This window comes from Chelonia mydas, chromosome 1 (assembly GCF_015237465.2).
Source record: "Chelonia mydas isolate rCheMyd1 chromosome 1, rCheMyd1.pri.v2, whole genome shotgun sequence".
Lineage (NCBI taxonomy): Eukaryota > Metazoa > Chordata > Testudines > Cheloniidae > Chelonia > Chelonia mydas.
Genome location: NC_057849.1, coordinates 282,231,597 through 282,258,158, shown reverse-complemented (window position 1 = coordinate 282,258,158; position 26,562 = coordinate 282,231,597). Strand labels below are relative to the sequence as shown.

General features: G+C 43.5%; 1 protein-coding gene across 1 annotated transcript; it reads right to left on the bottom strand.

Moving 5' to 3' along the window:
- Nucleotides 1–1,943: 1,943 nt before the first annotated feature.
- TSPAN8 (tetraspanin 8) lies at nucleotides 1,944–25,788 on the bottom strand. The gene is made up of 8 exons (XM_007054801.2): nucleotides 25,729–25,788; nucleotides 20,241–20,303; nucleotides 17,143–17,271; nucleotides 15,754–15,828; nucleotides 15,554–15,661; nucleotides 7,664–7,813; nucleotides 5,496–5,579; nucleotides 1,944–2,125 (listed from the first exon to the last, which is right to left on the bottom strand). Exons 1-8 carry the CDS (start codon nucleotides 25,786–25,788, stop codon nucleotides 2,072–2,074), a joined length of 723 nt encoding a protein of 240 aa, XP_007054863.1. The 3' UTR covers nucleotides 1,944–2,071.
- Between the last annotated feature and the right edge of the window lie 774 nt (nucleotides 25,789–26,562).

Sequence of the window (26,562 nt, the reverse complement as noted above, 5' to 3'; positions counted from 1 at the left end):
TGGCTTTCTTAATTACCATCAGGATGATTGCTTACCTCCCACAGAATTTGCCTACAATAATGCCACATACATCTCCATCCAACAGACATCTTTTTTTCTTTTCGCTAATTACGGATTCCATCTTTGCGTTCACCCCAAATTCCCCACCAAGTCTCCAATGACCACCATTGCTGACCTCATCACTCGCATCCTTCAGATACACCAAGAGTTTAAACTCTGGTTAGAAGAAGCTAAAGCAGCATACAAATGATATGCTGATCAGCACTGTCGGCCAGCCCCTAGCTTCTCAGTAGGGGATAAGGTCTGGCTGGCCACCCAGAACCTTAGATCTACTCACCCATCTGCAAAACTGGACCACCAGTACATGGGGGCCTTTCAGATTACAAAATGGATTATTATAGTAACCTTCAAGCTACAGTTACCAGAATCTCTTAAAGTCCATCCCATCTTCCAGATCTCCCAGTTAAAGCCACATACCAAAAATACCTTCCCATATTGCATCACTCCCCTGCCCCTACCAATAACCATTCAGGGTCAGGAAGAATATATGGTTTGGCAAATTCTGGACTCTCGCTGACTACAGGGAAGGCTCCAATACTTAATTGACTAAAAGGGATATGGCCCTGATGAATGCTTGTGGGAACCTGCAGAACACATCCATAACTTAGACCTCCTGCTCGCTTTTCACTGCATCTACCCAGAGAAACCAGGCCTCATGGCCTTTGAGGAGGGTAGTGGGGGAGATACTGTCAGGGATTAGGGCTGCAGCAGAGTCAGTCTCCTGGCAATCCAACAAGCATAGCTGGCCTGCACTACATTACCTGGTTGATTGCATCACCTGTTTGGTCAGGAAGGGCAGCTGGCTGGCTTTAAGCACAGCAACAGCTGCAGCTTCCTGGCTGCTCAATGTGTATCCTGCCATTCCAGTCCCTGTATCAGCAGGCTTCCAGACCCTGCTCCTAACCTGCTCTGGTTCCCCTTCAGTTCCTGCCTCTGCAGAGCCTATGACCCACGACTCTGATTGCCCTCCAGCTCTGCAATTTGGCTTCTGTCCCTCTGGCCCTGACCCTTGGCTTGTTCCTGGACTCTGCTCACCCAGAACCCAGCTCTAACCAGTAGGCCAAACTCTCGCTTTAACCAGCAGGCCAGACTGCCTATGGCCCAAACTCTAGCAGTCCCATTCATTTCAAGGTGCTTTTTAGAATCTCACCAGGTGCTTATCAGCATCTCTAGGTACCTAAATAACCTTATTAAACTGTTACTTAATGCCAAGTATATTCACATACGTTCATTCAGATTGATCTTTTTCCATTTTTCTCTTGCCTGCCTGCTTCTGCAGAACCAGCTGCCTTGCTTAGACACTTTAGATGAAATCCTGGCCCCCTGAAGTCAATGCAAGTTTTGCCATTGATTTCAGTAGGCACCAGAATATCACCCTTTATGCAGACTTGTAAAATACGTGTCCCTAAATCCGACTTCTCATTTGGGAAAGTAGCACTGAGACCTCTCAGTGTCCATGTTACCTGGCAAGGTGCTAATTTAAACATCCCTAAGGAGATAATATATTTCCTATTTGAGAAAAAATTGGAATCCCCAAAATAACAAACCTTCTCCATAATACCTTACGTGGGGCGAAATTGACCTGTGATACTAGTTATAAAAGAAACACTGCCACACAAGAAATACTTCCTAGAATCATGTGATTCGCAGCATCAGCCAACCATTACAATGTCATTTGCAGATTTTTCCGAGGACTCTGTCGTGATTAGCGCAACACTGTGCAGACACATTGTCTGATAAATGAAAAATTTCAACATCACTCAAAGTAATCTACACACAAAATGAGCTCATCAAAGTTGTAAACAGACATTTATTGCAAATAAAAATCCACATTCACATCATTAATTTTAAGGAGATTGTTTCACATGAAGAATCTGTATTCATCAGGGCTGCTGCTTTTATCAAAACAGCTGCTTGTGACATACATGTATTTGTTTAAATGTGGCAAACCAAAATTTAACTATAAAAGTTTTGATTTGGCTGATGACATAGTTCTGACACTTCCATTGTTTCATTTTCTCTGGATCTGACAGTACAGGCTCATCGAAAACCCCAAACCAACAATCTGGAAAATAAAGATATTTATGGTATTACTTGGCAGTCCTGGAAATCCCTGCATAGAATTGATACACAGTGAGAACATTTTGTTTGCAAATGTCTTGGATTTACATAAATCTGTGGAGGAGTAGATTTTTTCCAATGACTTTCATAGGAAGCATGACTCTAGAGTATTGGGATTTTAATGAAATCAGTATGTACCACAGGTAAGATTGCAGAGAAAATGGAAAACTTAAACTTTGTTTAAAAAAGATGACCCATGTTGATGGGGGACCCTTCTTCAGATGTGGGATTTTTAAATGCAGCTATTCATTTTTATTTTCTAAGTCACTGGAATAACTTCTCAGACTCTGTTGTATGCCAAGATTTTAGTTTCTTTGACATCTTTAATCTTTTCTATTTTTACCTTTCTTGTGTTTCACTAGCTTTTATATTACATCTATACACACACATTATATGCATATGTACTCAGACACCCCTATCATTTTGGGTGCTAAATAGTCACATTACAAATATTTCAAATTTACCAGTAATCTGATCAGGCCAGAAGTGTTGCATCTATTAAAGAACTAGCTGACTGAAATAAAATCTGACTAAGGCGAAGTTTTGATGCAAGAATTACTGGGTGAAATTCTGTGGCTGGGGTTATGCAAGAGGTCAGATTATTCAGTGGTTCTTAACCTGCGGCCCGTGGGCCACTTGCAGCCCAATCAGCACAGAGCTGTGGCCCATGTGACATCCTCAGGGCCATGGAGGTACATTTGATGCAGCCCACATAACACATTGCGGGCCACATATGTGGCCCGCAATGGTAAATAGGTTGAGAACCAATTAGATGATCATAATGATCCCTTTTGGCCTTAATTTATCAGTATTTGAAGTGTTAAGTAAAAACAGGAAAGATCCAAATAGTCATTTATGAAGCAACTAAACAATAGTGTTTAACTTTTTCAAGAAATTTACAATGGAGAACATATAGAATATACCAGTGGTTCCCAAAATTGTTCTGCCGCTTGTGCAGGGAAAACCCCTGGAGGGCAGGGCCAGTTTGTTTACCGGCCGCGTCCACAGGTTCAGCCGATCGCGGCTCCCACTGGCTGCAGTTCGCCGCTCCAGGCCAATGGGAGCTGCTGGAAGCAACTGTCATCTAAGTGATCCACCATAAGTAGCTTCTTGAAATAATACCCAGCTGTCATAGGCAGGCTGGACCTTTAGGCAAGCTGAGTTCAGCCTGGCTTCTGACCTAGCAGTTACCCTCAGCCTTGCCCCTGATCTAACCATATAGGGGCAATTAGTGATACCAGCTGGATGTGATGGAGTGAGAGTGACTGACCCCAGCTGCAGAGGATTACTTAAACACAGCTGAGTGGAGAAGGCCTAGGAGAGAGGAGGTATGGAGTTCCGAATCTCTATGGGAAGGGGTTCGGGCAGTTAGACTGAGGAAAGCGACAGTGATAGAATTGATCCCTGTGGGGGGCAGGCCCTGGAAAGGGGGCAAGATCCAGGGAGAGACCATAGAGAAGAGAAGACTTTCCTATGGAGACAAACCCACAGAGTAGGCTCCTGTGGTTGAGTAGCTCTGAGGTAGGGTTTCTACATGGCACAGAAGACTTCAGTTGCCCAAGAGGGCAGAAGAATTATTCAGATGTTTGGATTTTCATTTGGACCTTTTGGTTACCCTGAAGGGGATTTGAACTTTATGTGACTTGGCTGGAGGGCTGAGGCCTGGAAGAGCCAGTGAGAGGCAGACGGTCAGTAGGCAGTGCTGGAAACGAGCACCCTGTGCAGCATCGCACCCTGACACAAAGGTGTGCTATGCATGGTGAGCACACAGTCTTATAAAAAATGCTAAGTAAGAGGTTAGTTGCAAGTCATATCAAGCACTTCAGCTGTACCGAGTCTTTCCTGCTTACTATTACTTTCCTGGACATGGATATTTTAGGCTGGGGCTCCTGCCCACTTTTAGGGCAGGGAGAATAATTCTCTGCCAAAGCAGTGCTACAATTTAAATACCTTTTCAGTCTGAATTATGGATTCAGTACTGCAAAATTCACTTTGTCATTCTGTGTTTACCTCAAGCCTCTAATTTCAGGGGGGGAAACTACAAAGAAGTAATACAAAAAATGTGAAATAATGGAATGAGGCAAAGCAATTAAATCCCCTGTTTCTTAGTCATAGACAGAACCTAACATTAGTCAGGTGGTTAACCAGATAACATCACTTTCCCCCCCCCTCATTCCTTTCGAGAAAATGTATTGTGTCATTGTTCAGTAAATGAAGAAACAATTGAAATAAGCAGCCCAAACATTCCAATTGTATATTCTGCTCTTTACCTGCTTAAATCTCCTCTATGGGGGAACTGTGTCCTCAGAACAATAATTCCACATCATAATCTCTCTATTATGTGAGGGCTGCAATTTAGTTACAATTGAGATAATGTAGCTGACCTGAACTCTTGGCAATACAAAGCTTTCTTAAATCAATGTATTTAGAAAGACAAGGTCGATAACATTTTTTTTGGACCTGATCCAAAGCCCATTGGAAGGTCTGTTGACTTCAGTGGACTTCAAATCAGGGCCCATTAAAGCAATTTTAAAAAAAAGAAAAAAAGGTTGAATTTCAGGTTCCAGCAAGCAGTAATGGCTGAAACTGAGAAGGTTCAAGGTGACCATCCGGTTCACATGAGCATCCCAAAGTTCAGACCAACTTCCAGCTCATCTGGAAATCCCACAAGGATGGGTTCTCTTGTGAAATTTCTACCATTTCCTTTGTCTAGTTGGGCCAGAAATAGAACAAGAATAGCATCTCTTTCGGTATTTTTGGCCCCTCTATTTCTGCTGCTGACAAGAACCTGTCATGTAATCCTGTTCAGACTCCATTTTAAAGCTATGTTGTTTGCCCCATTACCCCTATTGGGAGGCTGTTCCAGAACCTCACTCCTGTCGTGGTCAGAAACCAGTAACTGGCCAGATGCACAGTAAGTAAACTATTGTCCTCCCAGAAAGTGGGGGGAATAGGGAGAGGACTGTGACTCTCCCCAGTATGCTGCTGGGGTTATGCAGCTACGTACCAGATCTCGCTCAGGGGCAATTGTAAAATTAAGATTAAGCCTTTAGGCTGTAAATTCTTTGCAGGAAGTGGGACATGCAACCTGTTTGTACATCACCCACCACAGAAGGGTCCTGATCCTGAGGTCTTGAGCCTTACTGCAATATATCTAAATACTAAATGATAGTACAATTAGGGATGAGGTTAAAGCCAATTCACTGTTGCTTAATAGTTGAGCAATCCAGATATTTTAATCCCAGTCCCAGCACATTTCAAATACAACACTTTGCTTGTCATCTAGTAAATATTTTAATGGTTTATACTGATACCTCAATAAATGCCAGTCCAAATGCGATCCCCATAAGTATGACCATATGGTGTTTGAAGAAATCAATTATCACAACGCCACATGGCTGAAAGAAAAGAAAAGATTAATTATGAGTAATACAAGCTCATTAGGAGTACAGCCTCTAAAATCATTGGCTGCATGGAATAGCACTGGCCAAAAAGGTAATCCACCATGTGCAAGAGAAGCTGTTCTAATTTGCTCGAGTTTGTTACAAAGACAAAGAGTACATCTGCAACCATCCTGTGCTCTGGGAGGAATATCTGCTCTTTGTCTTCCAAAATATGAATCTAGTATCCAAATATACACGTAGGGTAAAGTTTCAGAATAAAAGACACTGCTTCAGTGTCTAGGGTTTGTGATACTGCCACATGCAAAATGAAATAAAAATATCATTTACCCTTATTTTCTCTGTCTAATCCCTTTTCGTTAGAGAGGGGCCAAAGCTGTGAAGTTCGGGGCTGGAAGTGAGTCAATTTCCCATTATACTGATATTTGCATTTGCTATTCCAGGTCAGGTTTATTACAGGCTCAGAGCAGGATAATTGGATATGGAGCCACATTTAAATCCAAACTTTCTCACATGTTCGACGGGCTCAGGCTGGATGTGGGATGGAGTGAGCAATTCAGATCTGAAGTTCCAGTTTGAGCCTCTCTGTATTTTTTTATAAATGTACATATGCCTGTTCTTATCATTACTACATTTGCTCAAGTCGGTGGCTAACTGCTCTTGCAAACCATGGTGAAGACGAAGTGAGGCCCAGAGCCATCAAAACTTCAGGGACCCTCCACCACCGCCACCACTGTCCCCTGCCCAACATGTGGATGGACTTTCACCCTATTTCCTCCCCAGTGATAAACATGTTTATCTTTCTCTCAAAAAGGCTTTAAATTTAGCTCTGACTCACTATTGCAGCAAGTCTCAAAATGGTGAGTTTGCTTCACAAGGATCCTGCCAATATCCACCCTTGCCCATAAAATCTGGTGGTTTGCACAGGGAATTTGTCTTGCACCCACAATAATTCCTCTATATTTTCATGCTTGTATTCTGTGGGTTCCATTTAGGCCCTGACTAAACTTTGGCCAAAGGGGCACATACCATTTCGTATTTTTGAATGTTAGGTCTTGACTCTGCCACCCTACACACCTGCTGAATATATCCTTATTCACAAGCAGCTTTCCTTCAGTGACATTACTCCAGGAATGAATTAGTATTCAGCATAAATAAGGGTGGCAGAATCTGGCCATGAACTTCAATATTTATAAAAATCTAGCCCCAAAATTTGATATTTATGGAAATTGGCTATACAGTGGATGTAGATAATGGCAAAACCAGACATGTCGTAGCACTAACTTTCTAAAAATGCAGACATTTTATGCCTGTTTTCACTATTTTTCTCTGGATTTGCAGAGTTCTAATTTCCATGCAATGAAATCTTGAAATAGGTTAATTGAGTTCCCTGCTGCCCATCCTCCAATTTGTGTCTGAGTCTCTCTTTGCTGCCTGTCATCATGCACCCTGTCTTACTATTCTAATTTAATGCTGAAAGCTTTTCCAAGGGGTACAGCTGGGGGGAAATGGCCCCTCAAGTGTGCTGTCAGAAAACATGCAGCATTTCCTTCCAGCGGATTCTATAACTGAGTGTGAACCTTTTTAAAAGAGATTAACAATAAAAGTATCTTACATTGAACCCTTTCATCCTGAAATATTCTTAAGGACTTTAAAAGCTATGAGTCAAATCCTGGGCAAACATGTCTGACAATGTAGTTATTTTATTGTGTGGAATCCTGAGCCTGGGGTGAGAGAGGAGGTGAGTAATCCCTATAGCGATATGGAGATGTTGCTAAGGCCTCCTGTCACTCAGAATCCTCACTGGTGACCACAAACTGGGAACTCAGACAGGCTGCAGAGGTCCTTAGGGCACTGCACCGCACTGTGGAAATGCGGGCATGGCAGGGGGAGTAGGCAGCAGCCAAAAAGCATGCTGCACTTCACAACCGCTGGAGGAGAGGAAAATTTAACTAAGGAAAACAGAACAAACCCTTTTCCTTTTCAAAAGTGTCAAGGGCCTTTTAATGACCAGGCAAAGCAGACAGAACCTCGCTCTAAACCTCTTTTTGGAAAGTGAAATATGTAAAAATCGTACTTACCCTTTTATAAATGTTTCTGTTAGAATAAAGGGTGCAGAGATCTGTATTTTGATCTTTCTGTGCACATTCACAGATCTTGAAATTACCATAAGGAGGATTAAAATTGCTCCCCCAGTCTTCATATCCCTTCACCAAACCACAGCACTGATTCTGTAAAAGAGGAGAAAAGGAGGGGTGAAAGGGAAGAATGGTGACTGAAAATAAGTCATAAGAATGGCTGTACTGGGTCAGACCAAAGGTCCATCCAGCCCAGTATCCTGTCTACCAACAGTGGCCAATGCCAGGTGCCCCAGAGGGAGCGAACCAGGTGCCCCAGAACCCCAGAGGTAATGATCTAGTGATCTCTCTCCTGCCATCCATCTCCACCCTCTGACAAACATAGGCTAGGAACACCGTTCCTTACCTATCCTGGCTAATAGCCATTAATGAACTTAACCTCCATGAATTTATCTTGTTCTCTTTTAAACCCTGTTATACTCCTAGCCTTCACAACCTCCTCAGGCAAGGAGTTCCACAGGTTGACTGTGTGCTGTGTGAAGAAGAACTTCCTTTTATTTGTTTTAAACCTGATGCCCATTAATTTCATTTGGTGGCCCCTAGTTCTTATATTATGGGAACAAGTAAATAACTTTTCCTTATTCACTTTCTCCACCCCACTCATGATTTTATATACCTCTATCATATCCCCCCTTAGGCTAGGACTTTTCAGCTTGGAAAAGAGGAGACTATCTAATCTCTCCTCATATGGGCACCATTCCAAACCCCTAATCATTTTAGTTGACCTTTTCTGAACCTTTTCTAATGCCGGTATATCTTTTTTGAGATGAGGAGACCACATCTGTATGCAGTATTCAAGATGTGGGCGTACCATGGATTTATATAAAGGCAATAAGATCTTCTCCATCTTATTCTCTATCCCTTTTTTAATGATTCCTAACATCCCGTTTGTTTTTTTGTCACACAAATCTGTTTCACACTTGCAAACCTTACCAAGACATTGCACATCTTCTATCAATAATCAGAATGGCAGGTGAATTGTAGTCAATAAATAAAGAGGATGAAGAAGGAACAGATTTCCAATATACAATAAGAAAGAATCAGTAACATGGCTTTGGATTAATGACTGCATGTGCCACAACATAGCCTGTAATAATGTTGGATGTTTTCAGAATTTTGTTTTTTTCCCTGCATTTTATATTTGTATGTTAGACATAGCCAAAGTATTTCACATGTGAAAAAAGCCAACCTAGAAAAAGACAATACAGACATATAAAAATGAGAGAGCTAGAAAAATAACCCCCTTAATGGATGGGTAGCCCATGAACCTAGCCATGGGCCAGAGAGGCTATGGATTTGTTTTGGGTTTAAAAACCTAAACCAGGTGTGGTTTTGATTCAGGTTCTATTTTATCCAAACTATCAAAGTGCGGGGTGGAAGTAGGGCAACATAAAGTTCTGGCTTTAGCTCTTCTCTGTTTTAAAGGGCAGCTGGAACCACTCATCCTGTAGAGATGCAAAGGCCATGGGACATAATAAAACAATCGTGATCTACTAAAAAACAGAGCCGCTATGGCTCTACCTCTACTTTTTCCAGAGAGACTCCTCACCCCTCCTGGGGGCTGTCTATGATATCATAAGCAGCGAGCTGGGTCAGCAATAGGAGGGGGCAGCACAAGCTGTCTAAACACTGTTTCTGGCTACCATTCCACTAGCATCCCTGGCAGTGTTCAGAAGAAGAGCCCTTAAGCTCATCCCCTAAAGTCATGTGCTCTTATGGACCAAGCAATGCACACCCAGGCATAACAAGAATGAATGGTTCTGAGCACCAGCTGCTCTGTGGTGAGCGGCCTGTCCCCTGGTGTAAATGGGAGTTGAAAATATTCTGCAATTCTCAGGAGGCATCTTTCAGGATCAGACCCATCTTGAATGTTCCACCTTTTGGTGTTAGGCATGCATGGATATGAGCCTAGACATAAACCCGCAGAAGAACCTCTCTTTTATCTCATTTTATTTCCCTCTCTTTTACAATAAAATATAGCATTACATGACTTTGTAGTAAGGAAGAAAATATTTCAAATAAGCAACACATGGTGAAAGTTCCATAAGATATGGTCATTTTTCTTTATGACTGACATAGTCCCTGACAGGTTCCCTTATCCCAGGAGTAAATTTGCCACTACAGACCGGTGGATGATTTTAAAATAGTAAAGGTTGGAGTAGCAACTTTCCTTCAAAACCTCTTCAGTTTGGAACCAATGGCTTGGAACCAAAGCGTCTTATCTCACTGGTGGTGCTGTCACTGGGTGACATTTGTTGTGACAAAATAGTATCTGTCATTCTTTGAGTGCTGAAAAGATTATACAGATTGCATATCTAGGTTGCTGCCATAGCTTGTTTGAATGGGGAGTGCAGCCAGATACAGAGAGAACTTCCCTTAGATAGGGAGTCTTTTAATGCTGGGCGCGGTCTCTCCCCTGGCGCAGGAGTCTGCCCGCTCTGAGTTATTGCCTCATTAGAGACCTGTAAAGTGAAGACCTCAGACTGGAGAAGGAAGGGAGAGTTAGGACTAGCAAAGCTTGTTATAATGTAATCATTCTTTGTTTTGAATCCTCCTTAATAAAGTCTTTATACAACGTTTGCTTTCTCCCATAAACCCATTATGTCGTCATTCCAGCTGTGCTTGGATCCATCATCATTTATTTTAAATAAGATGTCAAATTTCAATTAACATTGGTAAAACGGTGTGTGATACATAGCTCTGTGATGGAGTATACAAATCCCACACTGGGACGGAAGAGGTTAAACGACTAGATTGGACCCAGGTAGGCCTGCCCCTCCAATCCTGCAGAGCATGCTCCAGCTGCAGACAGGGTTGAAAAGGGAGCAACCCAGCTCAGAAAGGGGAGGCTGAGGAAGAATGCAGACCTGCCCTGAAGGCTCCTCCCAAAAGGGGCTGGAGAAGCCTCCCTGAAGGCACAGTGCTGTAGGCACAGCCCAGCTGGGGCTGGCAGTTTTGGTTTCCTTTTTCTTTTCCCCTTCTCTGGGATCAGAAGCTGAGGGAAGGAAACTGTGTTAGAAAGAGACCCAGGGAAGGTCTGGTGACCCTCCTAGGCAAGAGTGCCAGAACCTCAGTATAAGTGGGAAGGCCACAAGGGCCTCCCCTCCTCTTCCCATGTGGCCCTGACCCTGCTCCTCCTCTTTCCTTCTGAGACCCAACTCCCTGGCCAGGCCAGAATCCGGAGCCGGGCTATGGTAAGAGCTGCCCAGGGAGCCCGGGCTGCTGTGGGGAGCCCCAGACCCTCCACCTGCCCTGGGTGGGGGTCAGGGTGCCTGAAGCAGCCCCCAGCCTATGTCCCTGACCCCTTGGGCACTCTGCTGAAAGGTTTGGGGCTCCCCACAGGAGCCCGGGCTCCCTGGGCAGCTCTTACCATGGCCCGGCTCTGCTTCCGGCCTGGCCAGGGGACAGGACCTCAGAGGGAAGAGGAGGAGCAGTGGGTTGGGCCTCTAGGCAAGGGGGTGCTGAGGCCCACCTCAGCCTCATCCCCTCTGGGAAGAGGCTGATGCCACTGGCAGGGGCTATGCTTGACAGCAGGGGAGATGATCGCCTTATCAGTTCCCCCCACCATGAAGCACAGCCCCTGCTGCCACCGCTCGGTGTCTGCCCAAGACTTGCAGTTGGGGGGGGGGTCAATGCGGCCCCCAAACTACACCCATGTTATAAATTGGGAGGCCATGGTCCCCTTGCCTCTCCCCCAGTTCCAGCATCCCTGCTCCTAGGGCCCTGGATCAGAGCCCAGTGGAGTGAGTGAGCCCAGACTCTCCTACCACTGCCCCATGACCGAGTAAGTACTAACCACTAGGCTCCTTGGCCCACTGAGGGCCCCTTTACAAACTCCTTCTTTTGTCAAGTATTTAGAAGAAATAAAAACATTTGAGCTAAAACAAAGTACTTTAACTTCCATCCTCCTGTATCATGTTTGTGTTGGAAAGAAAGTTTTTCTGAAGGGCATAGAAAAATATTGAGACATTTCAGGCATCACTTAAATGAGAAACTGAACAATGATTTCCAGTCTAAAGTAATGCAAATGCTACAGATAAGTGCTTCACCTACAGAGAATAACCACAGCGTTTTGAGCAGGTGAGGCACTTTTTATATTGGGAATTTCTTTAGTATTTTTAAGAAGAAAATGAAAATGTTATTTATATTTTATTCCCAGCACTGGCCAGATTCTAAGGTCTTTTATTAGTTATTGAGTCCTTACACAGGTAAATGCCAATCAAAGTTCTATGGAGTCATAGACAGAGTTTAAAGCTAGAGGGTGGTGACAGAATCACAATCTAGCTTAAGGGTGAATCCCCATTTGAGCACGGGGGGGTTCAAATTGCACCCCTCGTTTCCCCATTGCTGTGAATCAAGAATCATAGATGTGAATCAGGTCTGTTTTCTCCAGAGCAGATAAGGTCCACTGGCACCGCAGTCAACAAACCTGGCATTATATGAGGTATTCAGAATGGTCAATAGAGACAGCTCCAAGATGCAAAGTTTGGTTCTTTATCTGACTTTCCCTGACTTTGAGTAGTGTTTGAATCTAGGGATTTAGTCTTTCACTTTATTCAGAGTGACAAATTTTAGATCTGGATCCAATTTCAAGATACTATTAGACTGTAATCAAGTCACCCCTTAACCTTCTTTTTGTTAAACTAAATAGATTGAGCTCTTTGAGTCTGTCACTAGAAGGCATATTTTCTAAAGCATTAATCATTCTTTTGGCTCTTCTCTGAACCATCTCCACTTTATCAATACTCTTCTTGAATTGTGGGCACAAGAACTGGGCACAGTATTCTAGCAGTAGTCACACCAGTTCCAAATACAGAATACAAATACAAAAATAACCTCTGTCTTTCTACTTGAGATTCCCTAGTTTGTGCATCCCAGGATTATAACAACTCTTGTAAGTAGCTATATGGGAAACAAATATTTACTAATGGGCTCCTCAATCTAGAAGAGAAAAGTATACCATGATCCAGTGGCTGGAAGCTAGACAAATTAAGGCTGGAAATAAATATAAATTTTTGACAGTGAAGGTAATTAACCATTGGAACAATTTACCAAGGGTCGTGGTGGATTCTTCATCACTGACAATTTTAAGTCAAGATTGCTTTAGGAATTATTCTGGGGAAGTTATATGGCCTGTATTACACAGGAGACCAGATAATCACAATGGTCCCTTCTGGTTTTGGAATCTATGAATCAAAGATTGGATATGCTCAAATTCAGAGGCTTGGTTCAGGTATCTCTATAATTGTCTGTATTTGGTTATAGGCTGCAGACCCTGTACTTTCCATAGCAGTAAGAATAAAGCTTCCAAAATCAACGGAATGAGTATGCAGATCCTGCAAAAGAGAGACAATACCTCTGGGCCTTCTAAACTCAATAGATAAAATATGCACTCTTGTAAGCTCAATAGTGGTACAACAAGTGCAGAGCTTACATGGGCCTCAGGAAGGGGCTGGAGACCTTTCAAGGAACAGGTGAGTCTACAGACCTTGTAAATTCTCTTGACAGCATGTGAAGACCTTGAAAGCTTTTTATTCATGGCTTTCTATGTTACTTACAAGAACTGCTGGGTGCTTCAAATTTTCTTGAGTCAGGGTGTTTGGATGAAGAAATTTACAGTATCTGTAGGCACAGGGCAGAGTTTGTAATCTTTGAACCAAAGTTATTTGGTTTATTTTGCTCCAACTTAGGTTTTTTGAAACAGGCAATTTAATTTATGGATCTTAGATACATAATATCCAGACTTTATAAACTCACATGGTCCTTTAGTGATTTACAAACTTTACATGGAACTTTGAAGTTCAAATAGTTGTAGTAAATGAGTCAACCATAAAACCTTCTAAAATATAGCTCAGTAGTTCTGAGAGAAAACAAATGAATAGAACAAAGTTGGAATTTCTATACAAGCAAATATGATATTCCTAAAAAAAGAAATGAGATAACTACCAAACCCTCTCTTTTCTTCAAATGCTCATGTATCAAAAATGCTTTGTGCTCTGACAACACGCAGGTACTTAGATAATACAATAAAGAGAGTGGGATAAAGACAGAGATATCAAACTTCCTCAAAATGTTCCTCTAGAAAGAGACTTTCAGAAAGTTAAAAGATGACTCATATGTAAGCCCCTAGTCAGTGGCTTGGACCCTATGTTCAGGGTGGTGGGGTGGGGGGCGCGCTGGGCATGGGGAAACTGCATAGTGGTGGATCCAGTGAATATTCTAAACAAGAGACGACGTGTGGGGCAGGGCAAGTGGGGTCATGTGCAGTGATGAGCTGCCAAAATCTTAACAACGGGTTCCCCCCTCACCCCACGAGGGGGTTGTTGCCCACCCCTGCCCCCCGGGACTCCGGCCCCATCCACCCCCCCCGTGTTCCTTGGATGCCCCCCCAGACCCCTGCCCCATCCACCCCCCTCCCCTGTCCCCTTACTGCCCCCAGAACCGGGCAGAAGGGTCTCCTGGGCCACCGTAGTGGGTGCCCGTCCCACCCTAAGAGCCAGAGGCACCTGCCGGGGGACGAGGTGGGGAGTCCCGGTGGTGCTTACCTGGAGCAGCTCCCAGGAACCATCCGGCAGGTCCCTCTGGCTTCTAGGGGCGGGGGAGCGTAGCTAGGGGGGAGCAGGGGGAGCGGCCGCTCCCCCCACTGATCACATCAAAAGTGGCGCCTTAGGCACCAACTCCCTGGGTGCTCCGGGGCTGGAGCCCCCACGGGGAAAATTTGGTGGGTGCAGAAACCACACCGGCAGCTCCTTGCCCCGCGCTGGCCCCAGCTCACCTCCGCTCCACCTTCTCCCCTGAACCCACCGCCCCGCTCTGCTTCTCCGCACCCCACCACCACCGCTGGCTTCCCGTGAATCAGCTGTTCGGCAGGAAGCCGGGGAGGGCTGAGAAGCAGGTCGCGGCTTCCCGCTCAGGGTGGCGGAGGTGAGCTGGGGCGGGGAGCGGTTCCCCTGCGCGCCCCCCCACCCTGGGTTACCTGTTGCGGCACGGGCGGCCCTCCTCACGCCCCGCCCCCCCCCCCCGCCCGAGCTCATCTCCGCCTCCCTGGGCCTCAGTGGGAAGCTGCGGCCTGCTTCTCCGCCCGCCCCGGCTTCCCGCATGAACAGCTGATTCACGGGAAGCCTGGGGGGGTGGAGAAGCAGAGTGGGGCGGCGCGTTCAGGGGAGGAGGCGAAGGCGGAGCGGAGGTGAGCTAGGGCCGGGGGTGGGGCGAGGAGCTGCCAGTGGGTGCTCTGCACCCACCAAATTTTTTCCTTGGGTGCTCCAGGGCTGGAGCACTCATGGAGTCGGCACCTAAGGCGCCACTTTTGGCCTCTTAAATTTAGAAGCCCTTTTAGAACCAGTTGTCCCTCGCGGAACAACTGGTTCTAAAAGGGCTTCTAAATTTAACAACCAGTTCTAGCGAACCGGTGCGAACTGGCTCCAGCTCACCACTGGTCATGTGTCTCCCCAGATTTGCTGCTTGGCTTGTACTGAGCATGCTCATATGGACTTCACATGCTCAGTAGCATCTGCTGAAGCCTCTGCCCTCACTCTGCCTCCCCCCTACTCCGCCACCCTCTATCGGCGGGTGATCGGGTACGGGTCATCTCTGTGCTAAACCGCTACCCCCAATTCTTACATGAATGTTGCTGCAGGGAAATCGCCACAGGGAAGAACTCCAAGCCACACATGGAGAATAGAATCCCCCTGGACAGTTTTTCAGCTGCATTTAGGGCAGTTTATGCTTTTTCAGAAGGGTGATATTCAACTTTGTGGCAGTGTAGTGATAAAACAAGGATTAACTCTGCATCAGATGCAACAGACTAGAAAGATAATACCTGTCTTCAATTACCATTTTCTCAAACTTCTGAAACTTCTCTTGAAATACATGAGAATCCGAAGTGACGCCTTGCAACTGCTTTGCCTCCTCGAAGAGAGTCTTGTTAAGTGTTGTTTCTATCTGGAAATCCAAGTGATATTATATTGTAATAGTTCATATTCTATGTAAAATATTGCAAAGAATTCAGCAAATGTGATTGAACCATACAGTACCTGAGACTTATACACTGCTCCCAAAATACCTGCTACAACCTGAAGGATCAGGATCAAAAGGAGTCCAATAAAAAACTAGCAAGAAAACAAAGAAGGGAAAAGTTAATACTTTTGACCAGCAAAAGATCATTTCTTCCCGCTTGGTGGCAAATTATTATTTACATGAATGGAAACTTTGGTAGAGTAAATTTTACATCCTGCTTAGAGCTAATCAGAGTATTCATCCTAACTCAGTTTGAGACAAAATTTGGCCTTTTTCTGTACACAAATGCCCTGGGCCAGCATAAGGGGTGATGTGGTATTTCACTCTTCCAGGAGGAGCATCGGGAGCTATTATGTCTCAGGCAGGCACAATCTATCTGAAGACTGCTAAGTTCACACAGGGGCTGCATATTGTGCTCTATCCGTTGGCATGGTACAGATTGCTGCCCTCCCCAGTACAAATGTTTTGTGCAGCTCCATGTGTGACATTTTATGCAAATGATGTAATGAACTAATTTGCATATTTGGACAAACCAATCCCATAATCTTCAATTTGTGGGGACTATATTTGCACTCCAAGCAGTGTGGGGTAGGGTGTAGAGCTGCATAGTACTTAGCAGCTGTGGTTAAGGATGCTGGGTAGATGGCTTGGTGCTGGGTAAGGCAAGCTGCAGGTTGGGGGCAGTCAGGTGTGACCTGGGGGCTGTCTGAGGTGACTGGGTGGAAGGTGATAGTGGTGGGAAGCTGGGAGAAGATTGGCAGGGGGAAGCTGAGTGGGAGTTGGTTGGGGAGAAAGCTGGGAGCTGGCTAGGGGCTTTCTGGACCCCATACTGGGTCCCCCTCACCTTCTGTTCCCACTAACTGCTCCTTCCCCTCTGGGATCCAGAAGAGGGAGAAGGGCGATGGGAGGCAGAGTGCCCACGGTGCCCCTGGCAGGCAGTACCAGCTTCAGGCCCATTCCCACAGCTGTCAGAACCAATAACATCTCAGTAGGGCTGCAAGGATGTGAGTGTCACACCAGATGCATGACACTTGGCAGCTATACCCATACACCAGCCCTGCTCTGTGTAAACTGTCCTTTGGGATAACTTCTTCCTGGGGTTGAAGGAGTTAGCAGTTCCAAGAGTGAAGGGATTGCTATCATGGAAGGCCACTAACCAGCCACAATATGGCCTAATGTTTTTTGAAACCCTCCCAACCCTGCTTATGGAAGTTGCCTTTGTCAGACAGTGAGAGGCATCCCACCATGCACTGGGTGGAATGGGTCCAAACAGTTAATACAAGTAATCATTTGATCAAACAGAACTGCCCCAGATTACAATTAGTCTCATTTGCAAGGAACTTTTCCACCAGCCCTAACTTCAGCTTGAAAAGTTTAGACAAAGGTTTTTCTTTCCATGACCCTACCAAGATCAGCATGCATTGACTTTCCTTCATTGCACCACAGCAACCCAGGAAACCAAGGACCATAATGATGGAGCCCACTGCTATCATCAGGTCAACAGCTGAAAACAGGCTACTATCTAAATGGATATCCTGTAGAGAGAGAAACAAAAAGTCAGCTGTAAGAAAACCCTTTCTAGAAGAAGGGTAATTTGTTAGATAACCTGATCTACCTCTCCTTACCCACCCCAGCCCCCAAAAAAGAGGGTGACTTTGTAGTTGAGGATAGAGAACTGTTATGTATGGATTAATCAATCAGGGTGACGTTCTCTCCTGAGCAGAGGACACTCCTAAGGCCTATGCACTCATTTCAGCCCTATTTTGAGAGTTTAAGTAGGAACTGGCAGTCCATTGTCTTTGTGCTGGCTCTCTGCACAGCGGTGAATTTCACCCTTAGTGAATAAACAAAGGTCTTTTGTCTTAAATATGATTTGTTCTGTTTTCAGCCAATAAATATTTGTTTTTACTTTATGTAGAAAAAATTATTACCTGGAAAAGTTCTTTGTTATTAATCTAGTGTTGGGGGGAAAAAAGAGTTCTTCATGACAATCCCAGAAATTTACTCACTTACTCCATTGCACTTCCCATGAGAGCACTATTCAGAATAGTACTGGATACATGAGAGGGCAAGGTCAGATACATTTTTCCAAGGCTTCTCTTTGTTTTAAACTGGTTCTGCAGTATTACTCTAAGGGATGGTGTCTGTATTTTGATGTGTGTCATATTTAAGCAAACAATTCCTATAATTCAGTATAATTAAATATCAATTTATTCAGTTCCCATTGGGCATGAGCAGGGCCGTAGGCCAACATTGGGAGAAACCTTCAAAGAATATTTTCCTCACTGTTGCCAAGATTAGTAACAACGTCTGGAAGTTGTCACATTTATCTTCTGATGGAAACAGTGAAGGTGCATATAGACTAGTATAATTTTAGGAATGCAGGGTGCTTTACTTTTCCAAGTGAAATAAACCTCCTATTTACTGTTAGAGAGCTGTATTCATCTACAGCCAAATCCTGAAATGGTTACTCAGTAAAATAGACAAAATGCATATTGACTTTGAATGGGAACTTTGCCTGAGTGAAGACTGAAAATAGTGTGTAAGGACTTCAAGATTTGGTCTCTAACTCTTAACGCTGCAGGCAGCAACTGAAGGGGTTCAGCTATTTAGAACTAGGGATCCAATTCAGGAAAGCACTTAGGTACACACTTAAATACTGTCCTGAATAGAAATGCTTTCCTGACTTGTGGCCTTGTAGAGCACAGCTGTGATTAAGGTGTTCCAGGTATACAAGGCCATTTGGGGAAATGTCCTGTATAAAGTCAATAAGACGTGTGGCAACTTGAGCCTCTGTGGAAGACTTGGAGATTCGAGACTAGAACTTGTCTTCTATCCTCTTATGTAATAAAGAAGCTCAAAGCTCTCCACTTCCCCCCCACCAATGACTTTATATAAAATATGGCCATATTTCATTGTACCAGAGGACTCTATAACAAATATTCGATGTGTTCTTTCATGTCCACACTCTGGCAAAGGTGGGAGTTCACTCTGAGATTGACTGGCTGCAACACAGTCAGCCACCAGAGGTAGGACGCCAGCATCTGGGGTTTGTTTGTTTTTTTGTGTTTTTTTTTTAAAATTGTAAATGTGAAAATGTTGATCAAAGACATATTGTTCTTGATTGATGGGAAAAGTGCCCTGACTCATGGTATGGCAACAGACTGGCAATCAAATGTCTTGGCACTTTAATCAGCCCTATAAAATCAACCTGGAAATCGCAAAAATTGTTTCCAACATGGATAGCCATTTTTTTTCACTTCTGGAATCAGTCAAGAAGCATTTTGAGAACAAAATTACTCACAAAGTCTCAAACCCATTTATCTCCCTCTGGCCCAGATTCATGCACTGAGGAAAAGAGTTATGTTTCTCAACAGTTTGGAGCTGGATGTTTCACCACCACCCCCCAATCAATATAGTAACTCTTAAAAGCTCAGAGCGCCTACTATTCCACTAACCCCCACCGTGCTATCGAACCAGCCTCCCACTAAGGGAGATTCCTGACCACTGGCAGATGGAAGAGTCGCTGTTAGAGTGTGACTCCAATGGAACTCTGCTGTAAGGGACCATTGACGGTAAGCTGCAGGGGGCCCCAGAACCACTGAAGAAGCAAAGGGCCTCCACACAGAAGGCCTTTGTCTCTGGTAGATTCCTCAGGAACCTTAGACCATGGAGGGTGGACTTCCTGCTTATTTTGTAAGGAGGGAAGGTGGTAGGTGAAAATCCAGTGGACTGATCCAGATAAACTCCATGAAGGGGACCTCGAGCAGTTTTCCTCTCCTCTCATCTCCAGCAGGATTTCTGCAGGAAAGGACAATTTAACCCTTCATAAGAACTTCTTGATTTGGCTACCTTAGGGCCCTTTACTGCAAATCCTTACTCATGCAGTAAAAAGGGTTACAGGGTCAGGGCTCACATTTTTACAGTTCCATTGGAAACATAGGAAAAATATTTGCTTATATGTAAAGGCTAAAATTGCTCAGGTAATAGACATCCCACTTTTGAGGAAGGGTTAGAAAGCAGAAAATTCACTGGAAAATTCAAAAGAGTTCCTGAGTGTACTACTTTTTCTAAAAAAATTTGGACTGACTTTTGAGGAGACTATTTGTTATGTGGGTACTGATCTTTCTCCCACATTGAAATCAATGGCCTAGTTCCCTGTGACTTCAATGGGAGCAAGATCAGGACTATGTCACACAACAGAAATCTAAGCAGCTTTGCTACCAACACTGTAAACATATATAGTAGTAGTACCATAAAGAAAAGCTCACGGCACACATACCTCTGCAATTGTACCATTCATTACATCTGACCACCTGACTGATCCCTCTTATTTAATGTTAGAGATCATAATTTCGTTATTATATACACACAACAGTCACCTCACTGAAAGGCTAGCAAGCTCAGGGAAATTACTGTGGAAAATGACTGTGTTTATTAGCTGACACAGTGCTTTAGCATTTTAGGGTGAAAAAATGTTTTTTGTAGGACAGAATACATTTACCTCTTGAGCAGATTTGCTTACACGCAACCAGATAGAGACTCCCAGAATAATGCAGCCACATATCTGCAGGGAAAAAACATCAGTAATAATAATATCTAGCTCTCATGTATAGCACTTTCCATCACTAGCACTCAAAGTGCTTTACAAAGGAGATCAGTATCATTATCCCCATTTTACAGATGGGGAAACTGAGGCAGACAGAAGGGAAGTGATTTGGCCATGTTTGCCCAGCAGTTCAATAGCAGAGCTGAGTCTCTGCCCATTAGGTTACACTGCCTTCCTGTACACACACTTATCATCCCCAACTGCACCAGATGCCTGCAGAAATACTGAAATTATCTGTACAGCAAAGTGAAAGACAGATCAACGGCCTACAGCTTCACAGCCAGAAAACTTCATAAACGGCAGCTGAATTTCCCTCACTCACCCCATTGGTGCAGTTTGCTGTGCACCAGCTGCCTGATGTTCCAGTCCCCGAAGTGCCTACAGTTCAGTGATGATTTATGTACGTGGTTCGGGAGGCACTTTGTGATCCGGTGGGATGAGGGCGTATATAAATGTACAATGTTATGATAGCTAGAGAACACAGGGTATATCAGAGCTGTAAAAAAAAATCATTTGTCATATCAGGACCATCCACATGGAGGCCCTCTTCCCCCAGCTGCCTTTTGTTCCATGGCACTGTTTCTCTAATGAAACTGCACTACCAAGGACTCCCTCTGCCAACAGCCTTCCCAAGCTGTGTTGCCTTTTCCAGGTAAGTACTGCAGGACCAGAGAAGGGATGGTGTGCATTCCCCCACCCCCCATAGCCTACCCACTCTTTCCACTTAGCTTAGCCAATACTTCATCCAACCCAATGGGTTCCAACCCTGCAGGCAGCTCTCCACAGACTGGTAGGAAGTGAGGAATGGTTCTGGGTGCAGGACAGATACATTCCCGTGGGCCCACTGTGGCCTAATATTAATGATCAAGTATCAAATATTGAAGTCCTCCCTCACTTCTTATTCAGGTAAACTTGCACTGATTTCATGGTTTTTCTAATTATGTCCCTGGGAGTCTGATTGGTGCCTGAGTAAAATCTGAGAAGGATTTCAGGATTTGGCCCTGAGTGACCCACCCACCCCATGTTTTTTATTAGCTGCAATGTTTGACTACAAACTACCATGTGCAGATCCTGGTTTCCAAGAATAATATCAGCATTGCATATCAAGCAGAGGTGTACTGTACCCAACTGGAGACATCCCCAGCTAGTTGAAAGCGTACATCCTGTGGCCTTTCAGATATCCTCCTCAGACCAGAGAAGACCTTAATGACTGGATGAAGGATAAGTAGGCAGGCAAAGGGCCCGACTCTCCTCTCACTAACTCTGATGAAACTCAGATTAGAACTACTGAAATAAAGATAGTTATACTAGTGTAAGAGGAGAACCACATCCAAAGAATGTACTGGCTTGAAAGAATGGAGGGGATGTGGGGAGAGAAGGAGACAGAATAATCATTTAAGGATAGACTGCCATGCTTACACAAGTTCAGTACTACCTTGCTGTATCCCGTCAGGGGTCAATTTAAGGGCGGTAGAAGATGACCTTTAAATTTGGAGAGAGATGATGATATTGGCATCTCAGTAAGATTGTGACCATTCCTGGACATTCTAAAGTAACATTGTTATTTTTATAATTTTTAGACAATTTTCCTTAAAAAAATCCTCACCCACTAAAAGGGCCGGTATAATACTCAATCTCAAATCCCATAATGACTTTAGCAGATTATTTAACGTGGAACATGGCCAATACTCAAACCTGAACACTACATTTTTTTCTGCTTCCAAGTAAAAGTCCTGTAAGTACATTAGTATTTAGTCTGTTTATAGGCTTTTATATCTGAACAAGAGGAAACAATAAAAAGAGAGGATATTATTTGCTACAGCTATCTCACCTTATCAAATTTTAACTAGAACTTCCATTGAAAGGAATGGGGACTTTGGCTTAAAAACTGATGGTACCATATGACCCCATGTTGAGGCCTTGGTCTGTGTCACTGTGTAAAATATTTGGTTATGAACCAGACATTATGGACTTTAGTCACGTTCACTTCAGTGGCACTTCTTCTGTGAGAAAGTACATTTGGCCTAAACTCATGAACAAAATTTGAGCCACAATATTAATGACTTAATTACTGCCACAGAAATATATCAGTAATAATAAAATGAATAATGGGCCCAAACTAGATTTTCCATTTAGTGGGAAACTCCAATTTCAAAATGTTTCCTTTCCAAAATAAAAGACAACCAAAAATTGTTGCAGTTTCCGGCAAAATTATGAAATTTACCCCCACCACACACAGAAATAGTTTCAGGTCAATCAAAATGTTTTGCTTTGATAAAGTCTACGCATTTTTTTTCCAATTTAGACTTTCTTCTATAAAACCCAATTTTTAAAAAAATCTGAAGCAAAAAGTAGTTTCAAAATGAAAAAATTGAAGCATTACATTCTGAGAGGGCCAAAACACAATGCCTCAAGCTTATCAGAATGCTCCATTCTGGATTTTTTTTTTTCTAAATGAAATTTTGTCAAAATCAATACATGTTGACAAAATGTTTCATTTTTGACAAATCAGCATTTTTGGATGGAAAAATGTGCCATCAGAAAATTTCCAACCAGTGCTATGGGTAATAGCAAATAACTGAGGGCTATATTGTGGCTTTGCCACAAGCCCTGACCAAGGGCCACCCATGTAGTTGAACTGCCTCAGGAGCAGACCAGGGCCCAGACTGTGTCTCACAGAGTCACAGTCTGGTGCCTGGTTCCCCACCCCCTTCCTTCAAAGTCAAGTGCAGTAATCTGTGCCAGCCCTACACTTGATGGAGATTACTGCAGATGTACTGACTGTGATGTCTAACTAGAATACTAGGGCTCCACCCACTCCCTACCCACATGGGTAGGTGGGGGAGTAGCAATCGCATGGAGATTGCACTCCTCCCTGCACTGCTACTCGCATTGTAGGCAGCCTGGGTAAAGAAGCAAAGAGGAGACTTACACACCCTTATACCCTTGCACTGTTGCATATGCTGGAAATCAGAAGGTTTCTAACCCTCAGAGGAGTGAGGTTCTGGAACAGCCAATAGGAGTTGTGAGGGCAAACAACCTAACTAGTTTTAAGATGAAGCTTGATAAGTTTTTGAATGGGATTGCCTGTGATAGCAGGGGATTGGACTTGATGACCAAGGAGATCCCTTCCAGTCCTATGTCCTTACAAGAGCCCTGAATAAAGCACTGCCTTGATTTTGTTGAAATTCAATATACTAAAAAGTACTCAGGTGGCAGAAGCTGTTCTGAGGCTGATGCTACCTTAGCTTCCTATTGTAAGCTCGATTTTTCTACCCCACACTGGGGAGCAGTGCTCTGCACGCTTCTGGAGAGTGCCAGGATGAGCGTGCCTGGGGAACACTGGCTAAAAGCTGTAGTAATACCCACTGTTCTCTCTCTGTTTCTGTTTTCACCAAAAGGGTTAGTAGCAATTGGACATCTAACATAGTAATCACCAGTGAAAATGAGGCTGAAATAGGGAAAGCACAAGTTAAAAATTACTTGGACATGTTAGATGTCTTCAAGTTGGCAGGGCCTGATGAAATACGTTCTAGAAAACTCAAGGAGCTGACTGAGGAGAAATCTGAGACATTAGCAATTATCTTGAAAAACTCATGGAAGATGGGAGAGATTCCAGAGGACTGGAAAAGGGCAAATATAGTGCCAATCTATAAAAAAGGGGAATAAGGACAACCCGGGGAATTACAGACCGGTCATCTTAACTTCAGTACCCAGAAAGATAATGGAGCAAATAATCAAGCAATCAATTTGCAACCGCCTAAAAGAAAATAAGGTAATAAATAACAGTCAATATGGATTTGTCAAGAACAAATCATGTCAAACCAACCTAATAGTTCTCTTTGACAGGGTAACAAACCTTGCATATGGAGGGAAGCAGTAGATGTAGTATATCTTGACTTTAGTAAGGCTTTTGATACTGTCTAGCATGACCTTCTCATAAACAAACTAGGAAATATAGCCCAGATGGAGCTACTATAAGGTGCGTGTATAACTGGCTGGAAAACCATTCCCAGAGTAATCAGGGGTTCAAAGTAAAGCTGGAAGGGCATATTGAATGGGGTTCCGCAGGGACGGGTCTTGGGTCCGGTTCTGTTCAATAGCTTCATAAATAATTTAGATAATGGCATGGAGAGTATACTTATAAAGTTTGCAGACAATACTAAGCTGGGAGAGGTTGCAAGTGCTCTGGAGGATAGGATTAAAATTCAAAATGATCTGGACAAACTGCAGAAATGGTCTGAAGTAAATAGGATGAAATTCGATGAGGACAAATGCAAAGTACTCCACTTAGGAAAGAACAATCAACTGCATATAGTAACTCCTTGCTTAACATTGCAGTTATGTTCCTGAAAAATGCTACTTTAAGCAAAATGATGTTATGTGAATCCAATTTCCCCATAAGAATTAATATAAATAGGTAAACAGATTAATGTAAACAGATTAGACAAACACCTGTCAGGGTTGGTCTAGTTATTATATAGTCCTGCCTTGAGTGCAGTGGACCGGACTACATGACTGTTGAGGTCACATCTATGATTAATGCCCCTTTAAGTACTATTATGTAAAAAGTTCACCTTAAACTTTAAAGGTTTCAGAGTAACAGCCGTGTTAGTCTGTATTCGTAAAAAGAAAAGGAGTACTTGTGGCACCTTAGAGACTAACCAGTTTATTTGAGCATGAGCTTTCGTGAGCTACAGCTCACTTCATCGGATGCATAGCATATCGTGGAAACTGCAGAAGACATTATATACACACAGAGACCATGAAACAAAACTTCCTCCCACCCCACTCTCCTGCTGCTCTTCTTTTACATCAGGCCTGGATTCTGCTCTCACATACTCCATCCACTTCCATATAATTATCCCTAATATACACCATTGCAACCTGTCAGCTTGCCAAAGCCAAAGTAAGAGACTCAGTGCAAGACAGAGCCAAAATACGACACACACAAATTATTCCTGCAAAAGATTTGAAAATGCTTCTATAAAATTATTCTAAACCCCAATGTAAATAATTTACAAAGTAAAAGCAAGATAGTTCATGTGTAACATAGGCAACTTTTGGACTATAATGAGTGATGTCCCTCAAAATGAAGGCACTTGTGATATGTCGTCACAAGAACTAGATCTCTAATTTCGAATTTACAAAAAATGCAGGCATTTACTAAGCATTGAAAATGAAAGAAAAACAGAGACTAAGCTAATGTTGCTGATAAACTGAAATTGAATGGATTCTCTCTCCCCACTGCTCTACCTATTTCCAATCATACTCTAGTTTTTTATTTATATCTAATTTTCTTTATAACTGCTGCTGCTATATTCCCTGAATACGGTGGGCTCTGGTTCCCATGCCACTATTAGTAACTTAAAAATCAACTTACCCAGAACAAAAAGTTGAAGATGAACATGGAATATTTCATGCAGCTGCTCACCCCTGCCATTTTCAAAAGCTAGTGGAACCAAAGTTTAAGAGAGAGCTTTTACAGGAGCTCTTCCTCTCTCTCTCTCTCTTTTTTTTTAACTCTTCGAAAAGCTCTGAGGCTGTGTTCTGTGCTTTGATACCAAAAGTCTTGGAGGAAAGCAGTTACAATTATTTACTTAATACATATGCCCTGGGTAAATATTAACCAAGCACCCAAAAGCACCATCAAGTGTTATCTCTGAATATGTGCATAGGCATGTTCTCTTGTTCTGGCTACAGGATTGGACGTTTTTATGTTTGCATTCTTATTTTCCATACCCCGAAAGTAAACAGATACTATAGGATAAGGCATAATATCAAAAGTGGAGGAGAGGAAATGAAAATGTAAAATGTTTATGGGGTCAGTCTTAAGAGAATCCAACATTAAATGCTAAACACTTGCACTTCTAATGCTTCTAACAATTACTAGATTTGCTCTGTTTCATCACTTTATTTACACACTGCCAGAATTCATAGACCTCCCCTCAGTCCTGTTCCAAACATCCAGCCTAAGTAATGGGATGGATGCTGGCTTTCTCTGCACAGGAATGGGAGAGAGGAATCTGCCACCATTACTTCAATCTCAATGCCCTCTCCAGACTGCTCTTGGCTCTCCCTCCATGACAGCATCCCATGGAGCTTGGATCTGTAGTGCAGAGCTTACAGGCCCTGTGCAGATTGCCAGATTTTTTTTCTGCCCCAGCACAGCGGTCACATGGTTCCACTCTGAGACTCCCTACACCCGGAGAGCAGG